Genomic DNA, 21,217 nt, shown 5'->3' on the forward strand with positions numbered 1-21,217 from the left:
TTTATGCAAAAGCCTTGTGAGGGACATTGGTCTGCTGCAAAAAGAGTTCTAAGGTACTTGAAGGGAACTCAAGACCTTGGAATCAAGTATACACAGGTGGACGACTTCAACTTGATTGGATACTCTGATTCAGACTTCGATGGAGACAAAGAAACTGGGGTATCTACTTCAGGATATGCTATGAGTCTTGGATCGGGAGCTGTCTCCTGGAGATCATGCAAACAATCAGTACCAGCAGATTCCACAACAGAAGCAGAATACGTGGCAGCAGCTGAAGCAACGAAAGAAATTGTGTGGCTCAGGAAAATTCTTGAAGATTTGCAAGTAAAACAAATACAATCTACTCCACTCATGATTGATAACACCTCTGCAATAAAGTTGGCCAAGAACCCAAAGTTCCATGATCGTACTAAGCACATCAATACTAAATATCATCTGATCCGACATCATGTTGAGGCCAAAACAATCCATCTCCGTCATTGTTCCACAAACGAGCAAATTGCAGACATCTTCACCAAAGCGCTTGGAAGAGAAAAGCTTGAAAGATTCAGAACGATGCTTGGACTCACCAACATCCCTTCAGATTAAGGGGGGGAATGTTGACACCTAATCCGAAACGGATGAGGTGAAGCTGGACAGTCATCTAGAAGATGAGCTGATCCGTTTTTTGTATATATAAATAATAGTTGTCTAATGAGATATATCACCAGTTGTTTCTTGCGCTCATTAATTTCTGAGCTAACCTGGCCTGACAATGGTGAACCCTACAAATGGATGGAATGACTTCCCAAAAACCTAGATGGCTCCCGAAGCAGAGGCCTTCGATAGAAAGAAACAAAACACTATTAAATGAACTAGTTGGGTCAAATGTTGAGTTATGGAATGACTTCCCAAAGCCCTGGATGGCTCATAAAGTGGAGACCTTCGAAAAAAAGAAACAAACCACTATAAATTGATGCATCAAATTAGAGAAAAGAAGAATTCCTCCCATGGTGTCAAGGAATGGGAGGAAGAATTGGCCCCTTTCCTGCAAGAATGCTAGATTGTCAGGGTAGGTGATTTTTTCCTCCAACGGGTGAGACACACAAGGCTGGACAGTAAATAATAAATATCCTTCTTCCACGCTTCCACACTTCCTTATCTTCTGCCGACCTTTCTTCTTTTCTTAAGCCTGAAAGGTTTATGACTTCAATTCCTACTTCATCATTGTCCACAAGATATGGTTTATTACAGTCGTAACTAAACTGCAAATATGCTAATCCGAATCCACATGAGCTTGGAAAACTTGTTTGATGCCATATGTTATGGTTAAATTTTTGGGAAGTGAGGAATAGGATCTTGGTTAAAATGTTTGGCAATGAGGTTAAGAGCCTCAGAAGTTGTCGAACACTGAATCCATAAAGAGTAATACATAGATCATGACATCCAAGATTAAACATTAGATATATATGTGTGTGTATTATAACATTAAAAAATTAATATATAACATTCAAAATATATATATATATATATATATATATATATATATATATATATATATATATATAAAATATATATATATATATATATATATATATATCATTAAATTTTATATATATAATTTTATTATATGTTAAACATGTTATATGTATTGGTAGTCCATCTCACTTGCAATGACAAAAAAAATTCGCAAGTGCAGAGAAAAGCTTCTGCCATTTGCAAGTGAGACATTTTATAAATAATACATTGCAATTATGATGCACGAAAAATATGTTGTCGTAATTGCAATGAACATAGGCACCAAAACTAAGAAAAAGACATTTTTCTTGACCTTTGCGACAATATGGTCCATACTGTCGAACTATGTTGTCGCAATTTAGTGCTATATGTAGTAGTGAAAAATGTTGATGGAAAAAATTAAAATTAATCAACTTTGGGAAACCACACAGTAAAATCCCCAATTAGACACTTATCTGTTTGGGATAATAGTTTCTACTGGTTGAATGGGCCTCATTACCTTTATGAAGATTGCTCCAATGAATGGAGACTTGTGAATATGAAGATTAAAGAGATATAGGAAAAATAAATGATATCACTAAATGAAAGTAGTCAAATATAGAAAGAGTTCTAAAGTTTAATACTAGGTAACCCGGATATTCCCAATACGTGAAAGTGAAAGATAACAAAACAACAAGAAATATAGATTTACTTGTTATATCACCAATTTAGAAAATTCTGTAAATGAAATAATTATTTCAATTAAATAATTAATTGAATTAAATCATGAACATCATTCACATATCTATTTCGTATCTTTATGCTTAAAATTGAAATGAACAATAAATCAATACTGAATTATTCAATCATCAAATCATGAACATAAAAACACTTTACTTATTCTAATTAAAGATTAGAGAAAAACAAATTCAAATAATACTATTGAGTTTGCTTTGCTATGTTGAAGCATGGAATCAAGAAATGGTCCAATGAATATATTAAGGAAGAACTGAGTACAAAAGTGTAACTAGGCTTTTCCATGTAAAAATTTAAAACCCCTAGCCTAATGCTTGAGAGCTCTTTAAATAGTTTTTACAAACATAGGGGAGGGTATTTTCTCCTCCTAACGTTCCTCAACAAATTACAAACAAAAATATTATAAGATAAGGAATTATTTTGACTCAAAACATGGTTTTCCACTAAGAATCAATCAAGGCATGTTGCAATGTGTCCTAGGTCAATCTTTTTGTTACTCCACATATTGTTTTTAAAAATTGGTTTAACATCTACAAGTTCCAAAGAGGATATAAGATAATTCACATGCTCCTTAAAGGACCCTTACGAGTGATCCACCTTTATTCTATTAGGAATGGAGTGTTAAGCTAAAGTCTCCCCCAAAAACAACACAGTGAGTAAATTATGCATCATTTAGATTACAAAGATAGGTCCAGAAAGAAACTTTTTGTGCTAAAAAATTGGAACAGAGATGTTTGGAATGGAGCACATTTGCTAACTAGGAATGTGAAGAAGGTGATTTGCTAAGCAATGGGGTGAATGATCCATCTAAATAAGCCAAAAAAAAAGAGGTTGTATAGATCATACATAGCCCCCCATAAGTGCCTCTTGAGCTTACGGCTTGCACATTACTTCCTTTCCAAAACTATCCACATTTTTGGATCATCTCTTGTGCCCCAATTTTTGTCTCGTGGAGAAAGAGGAATAGAGGCTTTTCATATTTTATAAGGTTGTTTTATATATATATATATATATAACATCAAAAAATATATATATATATATATATATATATATATATATATATATATATATATATATATATATATATATATATATATATATAGATATATATATATCATTAAATTATATAAATTTATATATATATATATATATATATATATATATATATATATATATATATATATATATATATAATTTTATTATATGTTAAACATGTTATATATATTGGTAGTCCATCTCACTTGCAATGACAAAAACATTCATCGCAAGTGCAAAGAAAGACTTCTGCCATTTGCAAGTGAGACATTTTATAAATAATACATTGCAATTATGATGCACGAAAAATATGTTGTCGTAATTGCAATGGACATAGGCACCAAAACTAAGAAAAAGACATTTTTCTTGACCTTTGCGACAATATGGTCCATACTGTCGGACTATGTTGTCGCAATTTAGTGCTATATGTAGTAGTGAAAAATGTTGATGGCCAAAATTAAACTTAATCAACTTTGGGAAACCACGCGGTAAAATCCCCAATTAGACACTTATCCGTTTGGGATAATGGTTTCTACTGGTTGAATGGGCCTCATTACCTTTATGAAGATTGGTCCAATGAATTGGGACTTGTGAATATGAAGATTAAAGAGATATAGGAAAAATAAATGATATCACTAAATGAAAGTAGTCAAATATAGAAAGAATTCTAAAGTTTAATACTAGGTAACCCGAGTATTCCCAATACGTGAAAGTGAAAGATAACAAAACAACAAGAAATATAGATTTACTTGTTATATCACTAATTTAGAATAGTCTGTAAATGAAATAATTATTTCAATTAAATAATTAATTGAATTAAATCATGAACATCATTCACATATCTATTCCGTATCTTTATGCTTAAAATTGAAAGGAACAATAAATCAATACTGAATTATTCAATCATCAAATCATGAACATAAAAACACTTTACTTATTCTAATTAAATATTAGAGGAAAAAAAATTCAAATAATACTATTGAGTTTGCTTTGCTCTGTTGAAGCATGGAATCAAGAAATGGTCCAATGAATATATTAAGGAAGAACTTAGTACAAAAGTGTAACTAGGCTTTTCCATGTAAAAATTTAAAACCCCTAGCCTAGTGCTTGAGAGCTCTTTAAATAGTTTTTACAAACATAGGGGAAGGTATTTTCTCCTCCTAACATTCCTCAACAAATTACAAACAAAAATATTATAAGATAAGGAATTATTTTGACTCAAAACATGGTTGTCCACTAAGAATCAATCAAGGCACGTTGCAATGTGTCCTAGGTCAATCTTTTTGTTACTCCACATATTTTTTTAAAAAATTGGTTTAATATCTACAAGTTCCAAAGAGGATATAAGATAATTCACATGCTCCTTAAAGGATCCCTTACGAGTGATCCACCTTTCTTCTATTAGGAATGGAGTGTTAAGCTAAAGTCTCCCCCAAAAATAACACAGTGAGTAAATTATGCATCATTTAGATTACAAAGATAGGTCCAAAAAGAAACTTTTTTTGCTAAAAAATTGGAACATAGATATTTACAATGGAGCACATTTGCTAACTAGGAATGTGAAGAAGGTGATTTGCTAAGCAATGGGGTGAATGATCCATCTAAATAAGCCAAAAAATGAGGTTGTATAGATCATACATAGCCCCCCATAAGTGCCTCTTGAGCTTACGGCTTGCACATTACTTCCTTTCCAAAACTATCCACATTTTTCGATCATCTCTTGTGCCCCAATTTTTGTCTCGTGGAGAAGAGGAATAGAGGCTTTTCATATTTTATAAGGTTGTTTACTTCAGAAATCCTTTTGTATGAGCCTAGTCCTATGCAATTATAGGAGATTATCTTCATTATTTACTTTGATATCTTAATCGCCCATGAATAGGGTATGGATCACCTCCTTTAAAATCTATTCTAACCACTTTGGTTAAGGATGTGCCTATTCATTGTTTTGTTTCTTGTTCTTTGTCTTTATTTGGTATTTCCTTTAGTAGGGCCTTATTTCCTTTCCTTCCAACTTTCTTGGTGCGAGAATTTGGGCCTTACTCATTTTCATATTCCTTACTAGATCTCTCATTCTTCAATCCAATAATTGGATCTAGTGTTGCAATTTAGGGGTGAGAAACGCTTCCTCCTTCGTTGATTCCAACTCTTTCATATTTTGATTCATAGTTGGGATGTCTTCTAATAGTGGTGTTTCTTTTTTATTCTTTCATGGTTGTCCAACACAACAACTTTTGGATTTTCTTGATTTGTGCCTTCCTGTATTTATCCTTCCTCTTCATGGTCTTCTAGAATTTCTAACCTATTCCCCTTCTTCTACTTGATTTTGTTGGTCTTCTATTTTATTCATAATTCCTTGCAACAATTCCCATATTCATGCACAATTTACACTCGAAAGGTAATTAATCATAATCCATTTCTTGAATGAAAGAATGACTATTTAAATATAAGAGAATGATTGAGGGTAAACCTTTATCTAGATCCACTTCATCATATTTTCAAGCATAGGAAAACATGCCTTCATGAGACTCAACATGATCAATGTATTTTATATTTGAAGGTTTCATCATTCCAACAATGTAAAAGAAGGAAAGGGAGCATAGCCTAGACAAGAAATGTTGAAGGTCCATCATTCTTTGGATTAAAATCTAGACTCCATTAATTTGAGTATAAACCCTAGGTGCCCATAAAGTAGGAATTCACAGAAAATAGGATATTTATTTGCCTTGTGTTCATAAAGGAAGGTGAAGAAACCCTAGCCACAAGAAGTGGTTGAGAGCTGGTCTCAGATGAAAAACCTCTAATTTTTATCAATCTAATAGTTAAGCAATTTCAAGGATGGCTAGATGCCTATAAATTGTCCTACGGAGCCCCTCTTCGCTAGATTGCAAGTCATTGATCAAGATTGGGCCACATGGAATGTGATCTTTCGCATTTCATCCAAATTCTTGACATACCTAGAGGTGTTGGTCCCAGGGGTGCACAAACTGCTAGTTATCAGTGTATTGAAGGTTGTAATGTTAAGTGTAGAAGGAGGAGGGGAAACGGCAAGCCCTCCAGACCCTAAGGCCATTAGAGGTTGGAGAAAACAACTATGATTTAGTTAATGAAAAATAGAGGTGTGCACACTTGTGGTTAATAATTATGTTTATTATAATATATAGTGCTTATTTATAGTTCTATACTTTATATTGACTAAACATTATAATTAAGCCAATATGCTTGTTTATTTTGGAATAGGCCTTCCAAAATTTTAACTTAATTATAAATTATCACCACCCATGAAATGTAGACTAGTTGGATTGAGTGGGGTTTAGTCCCCACTAGGACTCACATTCAAACCTCATGGGGATGGGTTGAGGATGGAAGTCACTTTTGGGGCTTAAACATGCAGGCTTCGCTCAATGATCCTCTAACATAGCACATGCATTCATGAAATACTAAAAAATACCCTTAATTTGACTACATATTGGAAAATACCTCTAACAATCACATTATTTAACCCCCTCCTCTAACATAGCATGTGCATTCATGGCATACTAAACAATACCCTTAATTTGACTACATATTTGAAAATACCTCTAAAAATCACATTATTTAACCCCCTACCAATACAAACCCAATACACCTTCTCAATTTAAAAAACCCCTACTTTCACTAGATGTTTTAGGTATCCATTTTTTCATTAACATTTTTTATACCCCTTTATATTTTTCATTAACTTTGAGCTTTATTTTTTATACTACCGATATAAAAAACCTTTACCCCTTATTATATGTTGAATATATTTATGTCATTTTTTTCTCAATATATATCCCCAATATAAATGCACGTGGTATGGTATTGCTCCCCAATGGTGGTTGGAAGTAAGGAAAAAAAAAGAGAAAAATACCAAAATAGAAAAAAATATAACTAGTAGACAAAGTTTTTTTAATTGTTTTATCCTTAAAACTATTAATCTTTGAATTTTTTTGATAACATTATATACAATAAATGCTACAAGGTAGTTTAATCCTGACCACTCAAGTTATAAATTATGCTACTAGGTAAATCATACAAAGTGATTATTATAATCTTTCTATAATTTCCATGGGCATTAACCACTAGTAAACTTACACTTTTAATTTTTTTACTCATACTTATTCACGTGCCTAGGAACACATAAATAATGGTGGGAAGTAATTCGAGTAAGTATATTTATTTACATCTTATCCCTATCCATTTTACTTGTATAAAATATTGCCATTGCATCCAGAAATTATGGTATAAAATTTGTGAGATATTTATCAACATGACAATGTATTATGAAAATGTTGCAATAAGACTTGGGCTAATTAAATGGTTTAAATATAACTATATATGATATATATATATATATATATATATATATATATATATATATATGCCTGTCCATCAGATTGAGATTTTAAGTTGATGTTTAAAACCTCATCTCAATGGAATTAATTCTATTCACATAAGCCTCAATTCGGAAACAAATATTTATTTTTCAAATTCAAACATTATAACTTGCATTATTGAATGCTAAACTAACAATGGTCAATAGACAAATCTATTACTATAACCTTACTTTGGCAAAGACTAATAATATGTGTTGTATATATATTACTTCTTTCTACTTGCACAATATTACTAAATAATATGTATGAGATAGTATTAATACATCCAATTATTATAATGGTGTCAATACCTAATTTACAATAGATAACTATTCACCTAAACTATATATATATATATATATATATATATATATATATATATAATCAACAAATAATTCTTTTTTAACAAAATATATTTAATCTTATTAAATTTAACTATTTATTATATTTTTTTTGTGCTTTTCAACAAAGCTTACATCTCACATTTGTTTTATATAATAATAATTTAATATAAATATATGATATATATTGCTTATTATTATTATTATTATTCTATATATATATATATATATGAATAATAATAATAATTTCATCCTTTTTATAAACGTTATTGATAATTTTTTTGTTTTAATTATCTTTTGATAAATAAAACTCTTTATTTATATATTTAACCATATTATATTTCACTATTTATTATATATTTTTTAACTTTTTTTTTTGCAGTAAGGATAACAATCAAGGAGACATGCGGCGGGTTAGAATATGGAGCCAGTTGGGCCTCTACGCGTGGCACACTCGACTTAATGGCTATTGGGAGTCGAGATCTCCCACGAATGTTACTTAAAGCAGGAAGGAGGCAGCAAAGTGGTCATTTGCAATGTGTGGGCAATGAGGAAGGAGTGTTGGGTGAGGGAGAGCAACGAGGTACTGGTGTCCTGGCTTAGACAGAGGCTTGGGGAGACAATGTAGGATGATTTTAGAATTGAAGGGTATGCGGGGGACTGGAACTCACAAGCTCTTTGGTCGTGGGATCCGGGAGAGCACATGACAAACTACAACGACAAGAATTACAGTACCAGGGCTAGTGTGAGTGAGTGGTGGGCTCTTGCTTCCCTTGCCTCACTGTGGGTATTATTCTGGCAAGGAATTTCTCCTCTGGAGCAACAGTTAGGTGGAGAATATGTGGCATGGCTTTTCTCTAGGAGTGGCTAGTCTACCTTCTTAACCTACAATGCACCGTTCAGCTCACAGGCAGACATTGGGGAGGTGCACGAGAATTACATTGCGCTGACAACTTCAATGCAGAGGAGGTAAGCTGTGTTTTTTTGTGTTTGGTTCATGTTCGATTGGTGTGGTGGGTTGCTCAGGGCAAAACCAAGTTGATGTAACAGGTGGAGAAGGAGCCAACTACATGCCACGACAACGAGGTCGTGCCCACAGAGGAGGAGTCGGTCATTGTATGGAGAATTGTCCACCACAATACATACCTAGCTCGAGCTTGGAGTCGATCGAGAGACACCAATATGATGCAAAGGCAACCATATCCCCAGATCACTCTCAGGGCCACATGGAGGCCCCTACTACCTTGGACTCCATAGCGGCTCAACTCAATACTCTCTTTCTGAGCATGGAAACTCTGAGGGAGCAGTGCTACGACGATCGGGATGAATTGGTGACCTACATCAACAACCTCCAACACATGCAGAATGAACTCCTGGACTCTCTAGTTGGCCTTTGGCAGCAACTTCAATGAACAAATGACCACCTTCGTGTTGGGGACCTAGGTAGAGCATATCGACTACCACAAGCATGAGAAGGCAGTTCTCTTTGTAGCCCCACCACCGTTTCCCCCCAACCCTCCTCTGTAATGTGTAATTATGGTTGTGCTACTTTTGTTTTGGAAATAACCAAAAACACGGGTTGTCTTGTCTTCCCTATAGGCTCAATCTTGTTCAGAGCAGCTCTCTTGTTAGCTCTTAAGCCTATTAATTTCCCTGGTGTGGCAGAAATTTGTGGTATTCAAAACTATACTTGAAATATTACTCAAAAATTTAATGTCCATGCGTTTTCACACTCGATTTTAGACAAGAGCGACGTCTTTCTGTGTTTTAAATAGGAAATAACAGTTTTTTCAAGGTGGACAACCCTTTGTAATTGCCATTACAAATGACATCAAAGCTCACCGACTCTTGAGAATGCTCAAGTACTATAATGATGTTACCACCAAAGTTATGTACGAATTGTCATGATATTATCACCAAGTTTTTGTACGCTTTGCTTTGAGAATTTACCAAAGGTATGTACGCATTGTCATGATATCATTACCAAGTTTTTGTACGCTCTGCATTGAGAATCTGCAGCGATCCAACTCCTTCACAATGAAGTTAACCTCAACATCGGAATCATTATTCACCATGGTTATTAATATTCCATTTTAGTAATTGTTATTAATATCTTGATATTGCTCAATACTTATTAATTGTTGTTGAACTTGAAAATATTGGAATGGCTGAATAATTAATGGTGAAAAAAAAGTGTGGTGTTAATAACATACAAAATTCTATAATTATTTTAATTTTTGAGCATATATGCATTAATTTTAAATATAATTGGTATATATATATATATATATATATATATATATATATATATATATATTGAATAAATTAAAAATAATTCTATGAAATTAATTATAAATTTAATAAATTTTGATATTTTAATATCATAGTTTAATTTAAATTTTATCAAATAATTAAACTATGCTTTTATTAAGGTTAACAACATTACCCCCCCCATAAATCATTCACAATATACTTCTAAATTCAAGTATAGAAATCACTTTCAAATGGCGGCCGGTCAAGTCCGTGGACTTGTTTCATTTTATTTTTTTAAATAACATTGATTTCAAATGAAGTACTGCCATTTAGTTTTATGGAAAAACATTTTTCTTTTGGTAATAATATAAAACAAGGGCGTATAGCTAGCATTCCCTACCGCTTAGTTTAATTATTGAATTTTGAAAGACATGAACTAACTCCCACATTTGAACAAAGGTTATAGAGTAGCTACTCTAGATTAGTTTAAATATAGTAAAATTAGAGTAAAAAACAATAAAAACAAACAATTGTATATTAATAAAATTATAATTAAAATAGCAATATAATTAATGATTGCATTATTTTTTGCTAGGCAAAAATAATAAGAACTTTGTTTGTAGATGTTTTTTTTATAAAAAATAATATCATATTTGTTCATTTTAATCTATTATTTGTATATATTTATATGGAAAATTTATATTTTTTCAATAGAAGGTACAAATGCCTTCTAGAAACGCTCTCATGGGAAAAGATGGATGTGCGATGTTAGATTAAAATATAGTTAAATTAACCTAGTTTAAATATAGTTAAATTAAAATATATGTTAAGAGAGTGGTGAAAAATTGAGTCTACCTAGCCAAATGTGAGACAAATATCACCTAATTTGTGAGTAAGGGAGCTTGAAGTACTCCGACAAATACATGGTTTTGAATCAACCTTTCCAACTTCAAGTGAATGTGTATAAATGTCTTTATTATATTAAAGAATCGTATAAATGTTGATTAGATAGTGGTTAAATAAAGTTTGAATGTCAAATATTTGAATGCATTAGATCTAAAAACTATTCTATAATGTTATTCCACATTATACATTAATGAAGACTAGGTCATGATGTACTAGATTATAATGCAAATCAATAGAATAAGTCTCTCCTTTCAAATTCTAGTTTATGGTCATGATAAATTTAATTTTGTTGTTTACTTATTCTATTAAATGACTATCCTTCTATTGGATAATTTATTGCACCTATTGGTTAGAATGATTTATTAGAGATAATGTTTATCAATTAACTCTTTATGTGGTGATTTTGGTATGGTGATCAATGCTCTATAATATTGATTGTTTTCCAAGGATGAGTGTTAGGATGGACATTGATCATATTAGCTGTATTAATTAAATCCATAGACAACCATTTATGGCTGGGCATAATGTGGGTGAAACATCTCCCATCAAGGGGATTGAAAATGCTAGTACCTAGATAACAATGAACAACTTGTTGGACATCGATTTGTATCTAGGCCTCAAATTGATAGGAAAAATGCTTTCATCATGGGATATTATCATGAATTTTGTATGGTTTTGGAAGTATTATTTCCATGTTAACTTAGGGATATGTGGAGCATCATTAGTTTATAAAAATAAACCTATTTTTGAGTCAATATGCCAAGGTTGTAAATGTGCATTACTGCATGATTACCATGACAACTATGATGTCATCTCACTATAATCACTAGTGTTGTTTTTTAATGACATGAGTAGAGTAGGGAAGCATCCTTGACTAGCTTAGAAAGTGAGGAAAGGGATTTAGTGAAATGTTTAGAACGTAATTGTATTGGATTAAGTCAATCTTGAAGTTGTAAGAGTTGTTAATTTTCATGTTAAAATCATAATAGAAGGATACATTACTGAATTTGCAACTAAATTTAGCCAATATTTTTCACAAGTAGAGGAGGAGTTCAAGAATAGAGCTTTTGGAAGGATGGTAACAGAAATTGTAACCTAAGCTAAGATGGCTTTGGTGAAACGAGCCTATATTCCTTTTAACGGACCAATCATGATAGCATAAGAACTTGTGCTTGATAGTAGTCTACGATGAATCCAAAAGAATGAATAGTTAAATTCAAATGTATTATGGAAGAGGCATAATATCAAGGAAAAGAAGAGCAGTATAAGAAGTGAGGTGTAATATTTGAAAAGTGGTGGAAGGGCAAGGTATGGGAGATTGTGGAGGGAAAGGGGTGGGGAGAAACGACTACAGACTGAGGACGCAGAAGAAGAGCTAGGGTTTTAGGTTTCTGAGCTCCATGGAGGTGCGCAAAGGGGGCAGCTCCACTCCCTCCTACAAGCAGGCAGTGGCCAACCGAGGTAAGAAACCAATAGAATCTGTTAGAGGTCCTTCAGGAGAAGGGAAAAGGAACATGGAAGAGGATCAAGATTTTACCAAACCAAGGGAGGAAAACAACACAAAAGGCAACGAGGAAGAAGACAAGAAACAGGGAGCACAAAACAAGGCACAAAAGTGGCCATCTAAACCCAAGGCTGAGGTCACTCCCAGAGTAGTTTTAAATGATCCTGCTCTGCAGGTGCATAGGGACCGCATGTGGACCTATTCTATCATTTGTATATGGCCCACTGAAAAGGCATTGCAAACGTGGATTAAATACCACTGGAAACCAAAAGGAAGAATAGACCTACATCTTGGGTCAAAGAGTTTCTTCAATGTGGTCTTTACAAATATTGAGGACAAAGACAGGGTGTTTGAAGGAGGACCCTACTTCTACGCTGCAACAGGCCTCTACATACGGTCGTGGATGATGAATTTTGTCGCGGAGCGAGAGACTTTCACTTCAGTCCCGGTCTAGGTAAGACTTTACTCCCTACCTCTTGATTATTGGCAAACAGAATCATTATCTGCCATAGGAAATAAGCTAGGGTGTTTTCTCAAACCCTCTGAGGCCACCAGAAGGGGAAAATACACTTCCTTCGTACGGATATGTGTGGAGATGGATCTCTCTAGAGCTCTACCGGATGAGGTCATATTGGAAGTTTTTGATGAAGAATGGGTGCAAACAGTAGATTATGAACATATTCCCTTCAAATATTGTAGGTACCATGAGCATGGGCATCTATTTAGAGACTACCCTCTCAGTAAAATAGAGAACAGAAGTAAAGCAACTACAATGAAAGATACTGAAAACTTTCACAAAGTGGGATATAAAGGAAAAGGGGGAAAAAGGGGCAAAAACAACAAAAAACAGGAGGGAAAGAGGCCGATCTGAACAGGTTCCAAGTTCTCGAAGAAGAGGAAGAGATAACAAAAGTAGATCAGGTAATGGAAGGTAACCCAGGGAAGAAGGAGAAAGAAGAAGATAGGGAACACACACATGATAGTAATAAACAGAAAAAGACTATGCTGAGCGATGAAGACCTTGAGATGGACCAAGAGATGACCCAGAGTGAGATGGAAACAAAGGATCATGAACTGTAGGAGGTTCTTGATAGAGAACAATTAGATCTGGAAGGGTTCTTGAAACAAGGAACCATGGGAGGGGTAGACTGTTATAGACATATTTGGGCACTGCAACCCAAATCTTATATGTCGATAAACCAAGGGCTCTTTAACCCCTAAAAGTGTTGTTTCATACCCTAAAGGATCATGGTCAACTGATTACATCATTCCTGTTATATACCTAGGGGGGATAATATGGGGTACCAAGGGAGGTACCCAAGGTAATAATGTAATAATGGGATGGGCCATAGTAATAAATAAGGTAGTTAACCCATGTCATGTAAGGGACCACAAGTAGTTAGTAATAATGTAATGGCCTCATGGTATTAGTTTGATGGTATGAGGGAACCATGGTAATGACCCATGGTATTGTATGTATGAGGCCTATATAGAGGCTAGAGACTCCACATGGAGGGATATGAAGAGAAGTATTATTGTATGAACAGGCATATGGCTTGTGGAGTGTTCTCCTTCCTTAAGGAGTGAATATATGGTGTTGCCCTACCTTAAGGGTTTGATATCAATAAAGAGAATCATTTCTATCTATTTCAATCTTATTGTTCTTGGGTTATTTCTGTTCTCGTATATTTTTGGATCAGATCTACAACAATTAGTATCAGAGGTACAAAAAGTGGTATCAGAGGTACAACAAGTGGTATCAGAGCTCTTTCTTGGGCAAACCGTGGAGAATTTTTTTTTTCATTTTTTTGCAGGGATTTTTTGGGTGGCGAATTCGTAGATCAGATATGTACGTTTTGGTGCAAGATTTGCAAAATCTAATTGCAGATCTGTATTCCTGGTGAAAAAATAGTCGATTTCAAAAAACAAATCGGTTGAATCGAAGTCCGGATGAAGGAGATATCGCTGATTTAAAAATCAGTAGGGTTGCAGACAATTTTCGGGGCAGCGAATTTGCGGCGCAAATATAGACTTCCTGGTGCAAGATCTACAAAATCTAATTGTAGATCTGAATTTTTTGAGAAAAATCACCCAATTTCAAAAAAAAATCAGTCGAATCGGAGTCCGGATGAGGGAGATATCGCTGATTTAAAATCAGCTCTTTTTTGCAGAAATTTTGGTGACGACGGGAGAGTTGCAGCGCAGATCTGGAATTCTAGTGCCTGGATCAGAATTTCTATCACATGGGCAGATGCAGAATGGTCATTCCATTTCCGAAAACAGGTCATAATAAAGATTTTGAGCAATATTGACTAAACTGTGGCCACTTTAAATTTTCGCCAAGTGAGGAATTTTTTCTCAAACCCTCTTCATGGAGATGCTATATTTTACAGGGAAAGATGATGGTCCTATAATTGAAGAATTCATACAGGGACACAAGTCCATACATGGGCCATATTGGAAGGCTTCAATGATGCTCAATCTGAGAGATGAGGCTGTAAATTGGTGGTCATCACTTGACCAAAAGAAGTTGACCAAACTTTCAGATGCAAAATTTGAAAACTTCTTTTTGGACAAATGGTCTCGGGCTAGAAAAAAGGAGAATGAGACACATAAGGGGTTAATGCTACGGGTATATCCTTATTGCAGATTCATGGATTGATTCAGAAAGAGAAGATCATTGTTTCTATCAATCCTAGTTGTAAACATAATTTTATCAGCGTTAATTTGGCAAAAAAATTGCAAGTCCCAGCAAAACAAATTGAACATACACAGGTTGATGATAAGGATGTTCAAATCTATAAGGATTTGAAACTTTCTATGGATAAGTATGTGTTTCATGGTGATTTTTATGCTTCAGATATGGATAACATGGATTTTGTTTTGGGATACCCTTGAATGGAATCAGTGGGTACTATAAATATTAATGTGCAGAAGAAATTCCTGAAGCTCTGGTATAAAAAGAAGAAAATTACATTACAGGATATTTCCATTAATAAACAGGTAGAGTCCAAGGAGGCTGAAGTAGAAGATGTTCCAGGGAATGACATATCAGATAATGAGCAGTTGATGGTCGAAAATCAAACACAAGCAGAGGTTGAAGACGAAAAGGTAATAGGTGCTGACACATCTGAAGAGGGCTCAGTGGTTGAAGTCATATTAAAAAAGAAGACACCACAACAGGCACCACAGCAGGGTGAAGTAAAGAAAAAGCCATCGTCGGTTAAAACTTCAACATATCATCACCCACATCACCCCGCAAGACAACCATCAAGATGGAAACCAATTAGCCACATGGACAACAACCCCCGCATGACAGAACGAGAGGAATGAAGATCCACCTACTACACATCCACACAGAAGAGATACCACAGTCGGCTTCCATCTCAAGCGAGCGAGGCACCAGTGAGATCGAGGGTTCATCTTTCTCTTGGATGGCTAGATGCACGTGCATGGTATCAGTGGACTACTCTTTTGAGTAGATCTTATTATTTGTGTTCTTCCCATGTTTCGGGGACGAAACATGCTTAGGGGGGTGGAATGTTATATACCTAGGGGGGATAATATGGGGTACCAAGGGAGGTACCCAAGGTAATAATGTAATAATGGGATGAGCCATAGTAATAAATAAGGTGGTTAACCCATGTCATGTAAGGGACCACAAGTAGTTAGTAATAATGTAATGGCCTCATGGTATTAGTTTGATGGTATGAGGGAACCATGGTAATGACCCATGGTATTGTATGTATGAGGCCTATATAGAGGTTAGAGACTCCACATGGAGGGATATGAAGAGAAGTATTCTTGTATGAACAGGCATATAGCTTGTGGAGTGTTATATCTAACTCGGAATATTATAGCTCAGATACAAAAATATAAGATAATGCAAGTAAACCAAAAGATAATATGAAATGATTCTTTATTGATCAACACCCTTAAGGTAGGGTAACACCATACATTCACTCCTTAAGGAAGGAGAACACTCCACAAGCCATATGTCTGTTCATACAATAATACTTCTCTTCATCTTCATGTGGAGTCTCTAGCCTCTATATAGGCCTCATACATACAATACCATGGGTCATTACCATGGTTCCCTCATACCATCAAACTAATACCATGAGGCCATTACATTATTACTAACTACTTGTTGTCCCTTACATGACATGGGTTAACCACCTTATTTATTACTATGGCCCATCCCATTATTACATTATTACCTTGGGTACCTCCCTTGGTACCCCATATTATCCCCCCTAGGTATATAACAATTCCCTGGAAGTTCCACCTGAAAAACCACTCAAGACTGGCCAAAACTGGATCATACTCACTGCTCCACTATCAGGATGCGATGCATTCTAACTCCTACTCTAGCTAGGTGCGATGCATACTGACTCCTACACTAGCTAGGTGTGATGCATACTGAAGAGGCCTTCTGTGGGGTGCGATGAGCGAGAATGGACAAATGTCTGAGACACTTTGCTAAGTGGATGCTCATGGAATCTTCTATAAATTTCTCCTATGACACTTGCCTCTCTGAATTCACCTAGGGATGAGTAAGAGATCCAAGAAATCTCCAAGTGGAACCAAGAACAACAAATGGAATGACACTAATAAAAAACCCATAGATGACTCACACCCTTGTGGACATCTATAAATGGATCCCTCATCTGAGAGATCTGGAGGTAGGAATTTTGTAATTTGTAGGGAAGTGATGATAGTTTGTCTTTGAGAAGGAGTATTGTATTGTTGGGTGATCTTGCTTTTCATTCAAGGTGAAGAGGGATTTGATGCTGGATCAGACAGTTGGGTTGTAATTCTCCCTTCTGTTTTAATAAAATTCTTTGAGTTTTCCTCCATAAAATCGTGTATTTGTGAATGTTGTTATTTGTGAATGCCATTGTATGTTCATTGTATTTCTGATTCTACAATGCTTATGATATAATAGATCAATAGGCTTTGATGGTGTTTTGTTACTTTGCCTCTACAGGTATTCTTTAAGCGAGATAAGTAGGAGAAGAGTTTCAAGCTCTATCAAGGGGGAGAGAAATCAAGCAAGGAGTCAAGCAGAAGATTCAGGTTGGTTCCTTTACCTCTCTCTTATCTATCATACAAAGTGGAAATCCCAAATTGCTTTGATTGTTTGTTTCTAAGATAGCTCCAAATCCTAGAGGGCTAGCAGATCGAAAAGACACTAGTTTTTCTGGAAACAAAATGGTGACTCCACTGGGGAATGAATAGTTTTCTTGTTTTTTGTTGTTGTTTTCTTTATAAACTATATACGGAGCCTGAAGTTAGCTAGATAGCCTTCGAACTGCTCTTGCTCTGCAATTGCAAAGTAGATGAATGTTGCTTCAGTCAATCTCCGATTTAGTTTATGAATTGAACATCTGACTTACAAGCATTTTAGATGCCATTTTGGTAGCTCAGTAACCTCTCAAGATCATACCCCTGTACTTTTCTCTTTACTGTCCATCATAGCTCAGCTTAACTCACTGAAATTCGCTGCAAATTTGAGCCAAAACCCATCTCAATTTCGCTCCCTGGCCCATCGCATTGTCTGTCACTGGAAGCCAGTCTGCATCACACTTCTTGAGTGTAGCAGGTGTGATGCATCCATTTTTCTGTGAAGCCCAGGTGTGATGACTGACTGAGCCTATTTCTCTCCTTGAAATTTGGGGTTTGTTGTCTTTGTTTTCAGCTCTATTTAGTTGCTTTTTTCTGCTTATGAACAATATCTCATTGTTGAAGCATGCTTTCATTACACTGTTTAGCCTCCATCGATCAAGATTAGTAAATGTTTTTATGTATTTGTCCATCATTTACAATCCTTTGTCGAAAAGTTACTTAAATTGATCCGTTGTTTTGGTGCAAAAAGTGTCGTAACTGTCATTTTGTGTCAAAAAGAGAAGTGTCATAAATTCTTCCTTCTCTGAATAGTCGATTGAAATTTTTGTCATATATTTGATTTGAATTTTTTTTTTTCCCATGGAAAAAGTCGTAATTTCTATTAATTTATAAGAAATTACATTTTGTAGATGCCGAGGCATATGCATATGGAGGCATGTTTGCCTATCAAGATACATGAAACTGTCTAGATAATGAAAAGGCTTAACTGCTAATCGTTGTTACTCCACGCAGGGAGTCTGTAATCAACCATATTGTATCAAAACTTCCCTCAACAGAAAGAGGGAAAAAGATTCAAAATTGTATCATCTCTACGCAGAGAGAGATATATTATGTACCGAAACCAACATTGTTGTATATACAGCCGTTAAAATAGATATGAGAAAAAACATAATTTATACAATGAGATCAACAAAATATTGGGCTTATAGCCCAATTTGTCCCTGTTCTACAAAAGGTCTGTGGTGATATTGATGGTAAGTACCATCAATTTCCTCCTCAATCAACCAATCATTGCCCTGTAGATGCGTTGCCTCTTTTGAAAATTGATCAGCCTCCGAGTTTTGTTCCCCGCAGTCGAGGTGATGTCCCTTGCTGTGCCCGAGCTCGATGGGGAGGAGGCGAGGAAGGAATGGAGTCTGTTGGTCGCTTGTCCGATGCCGCTTTTTCGAGGGTACCCAGGGTATCCCTTGATTTTTCAAGTACAATATCATCCTTTTGCTGAGAGGGGCTCCCATCCATCTGCTCAGTCTCTTACCTCTGCTTAGAACCCCTATTTTTATGTAGAAGAGGGAAATCCTTGTATAAGTGTCCTACTTTATGGCATCTGCGGCAATGATACGGGATGCCTTGATAATCAATAATCTGCTTTCGGGATGTGTCCCTCCATTGTATGGTGATGAATTCTTGAAGCCCTCCTCTTGTGTCAAGATTGATTAGGATGCGAGCGTATGCCATCATACCTGTGTGAAGGTATGACTTGTCGTACTCCATGTAGATGCCAATAGCATTGCCAATCTGTCTGAAGATGTCCTCAGACCAGTATTGTAAAGGGGGACCCGGAAGCCGAATCCATACAGGCCCTATGCCAATCTGTTCAGTCTCAGGATCGAAGAGGGGCGTCCAACGTTTCAGCAGTACCGGGGCATGCTCGAAGTACCAGTAGGAGGATAGTACCCAATTTGTGTGATCGGAACGAGTGAATCTCAAAGCGAACCATCCCCTCACAAACGTCTGCACGAATGGTATGTCAACCAGATGGTGACCCCATACCTCTGCTGCCCATGGCTTCAAGCGAGCGGCCGAGTAATTCCTTCCCCTGATGCAACCGACCAAGACTATGTCCGCAAAGTCCATGGCTTCTCCCCACTGAATATCCTCTTCTAATCTCAGGAAGATGTCGTCTGACTTAGATTTGTAGCACTTGTACTTCTTCTTGGTCCCCTGAGGGGGAGGTGGATGCGGTGCCCTGCTAGGAGGAGGGTCTGAAGACTCAAGGGGAGGGCAAGGGTTTGACGAGGAGGGGGGCAGACCATCAGCCGAAAGATGTATGGTACCGGCGAGTGGCGGGATAGCAGAAAAACAGTCGGAAGGGGGAGCAAGGGTAGATTGAATGTGCGAAATGACCGAAACCCCGGTCATCGGTGGGAGAACTCGGGAGATAGAGCCAGAGGTAGGGGGTCTAAACCAGGGTTAGGGTTTAGGCAGGCAGAAACGAACCCTAGTGATGATGGGGATGTCGGAGGAGTAGATAATGATGGCCAGGTAGGAGGATCGTCCGGCAGGACCACAGGGGGCCGGGAGGGTTCAGCCAAAGAGTAGCCAGAACTGAACAAGCTTGCCAATGTGGGAAAGGAGGAGCACCAGATGGAAACCCCCTCCAGCGGGTCTTCAGGATAATCCATGGCATCTAAGTCTTCCATGTCGACAGCTGCGCCTTGAAACGGAGGACACCTCGAAACTGTAGGAAAAACGGAGAAACAGAAAAACCCGGGCCGGTCAACTAGGAACAGGAACAGACCGCGAGAAGAGGCGGTTAGTAACGGAAAAACCTCCGAGCAACACGTTCAGTACAATAGCCACCAGTGAAGCGAGACCGTATCAGATAGAAAGCTGATGGTAAAAAAAGAAAGCGACAGTGCAGGTTACAGCGGCCGTCCCGGAATAACCGCTGCAGAATCGAAACCCTAACCGAAACCCTCTTTCGCAGTCTCCATCTCCCCCTCGCTCCTTCGATTTTATTTGTTGTTATTCGAAGTGTCAAAAGAATTTTCTACTCGAAATTGAAAAGTGTCGTTTAGTCTTCCTTTCCATTTTGAAAAGAAATTTTCGAAATGTCACTTTGAGTGAAATGTTTCAGATCTATACTTAGTTCTCTTTTTTGGCATTCCTCACATTAAGGGAACGAAAAACAAATACATGCATTTGAATTTTCATTTAGCTTGTGTGCGAAAAATGATTTAGGAAGGTGCATTTAGTGTGTGCTCTTTGCTCTTTGTTTGAAAGAATCGTAATCTTCTTTCCTTAGTAGCTAGGATCTTCATTGCTAAAAATAAACAACGATTGTTTATCATTGTAGATTGCATTTAGGAATTTTACATCTGCATCACATAGTGAACCATTGAAAGCCAAACTTCTAAACAAGG

The 21,217-nt window shown here is 36.1% G+C and overlaps 1 protein-coding gene across 1 annotated transcript; it reads right to left on the reverse strand.

Annotated features, from left to right (window-relative positions):
• Positions 1-19,325: 19,325 nt before the first annotated feature.
• LOC149256847 (uncharacterized) lies at positions 19,326-19,928 on the reverse strand. The gene has a single exon (XM_089455481.1). It carries the CDS (start codon positions 19,926-19,928, stop codon positions 19,326-19,328), a length of 603 nt encoding a protein of 200 aa, XP_089311607.1.
• Positions 19,929-21,217: the final 1,289 nt, after the last annotated feature.

Source organism: Pinus tabuliformis, chromosome 7 (assembly GCF_031772625.1).
Source record: "Pinus tabuliformis cultivar Carrire ecotype Pingquan chromosome 7, CPIR1, whole genome shotgun sequence".
Taxonomy (NCBI): Eukaryota; Viridiplantae; Streptophyta; class Pinopsida; order Pinales; family Pinaceae; genus Pinus; species Pinus tabuliformis.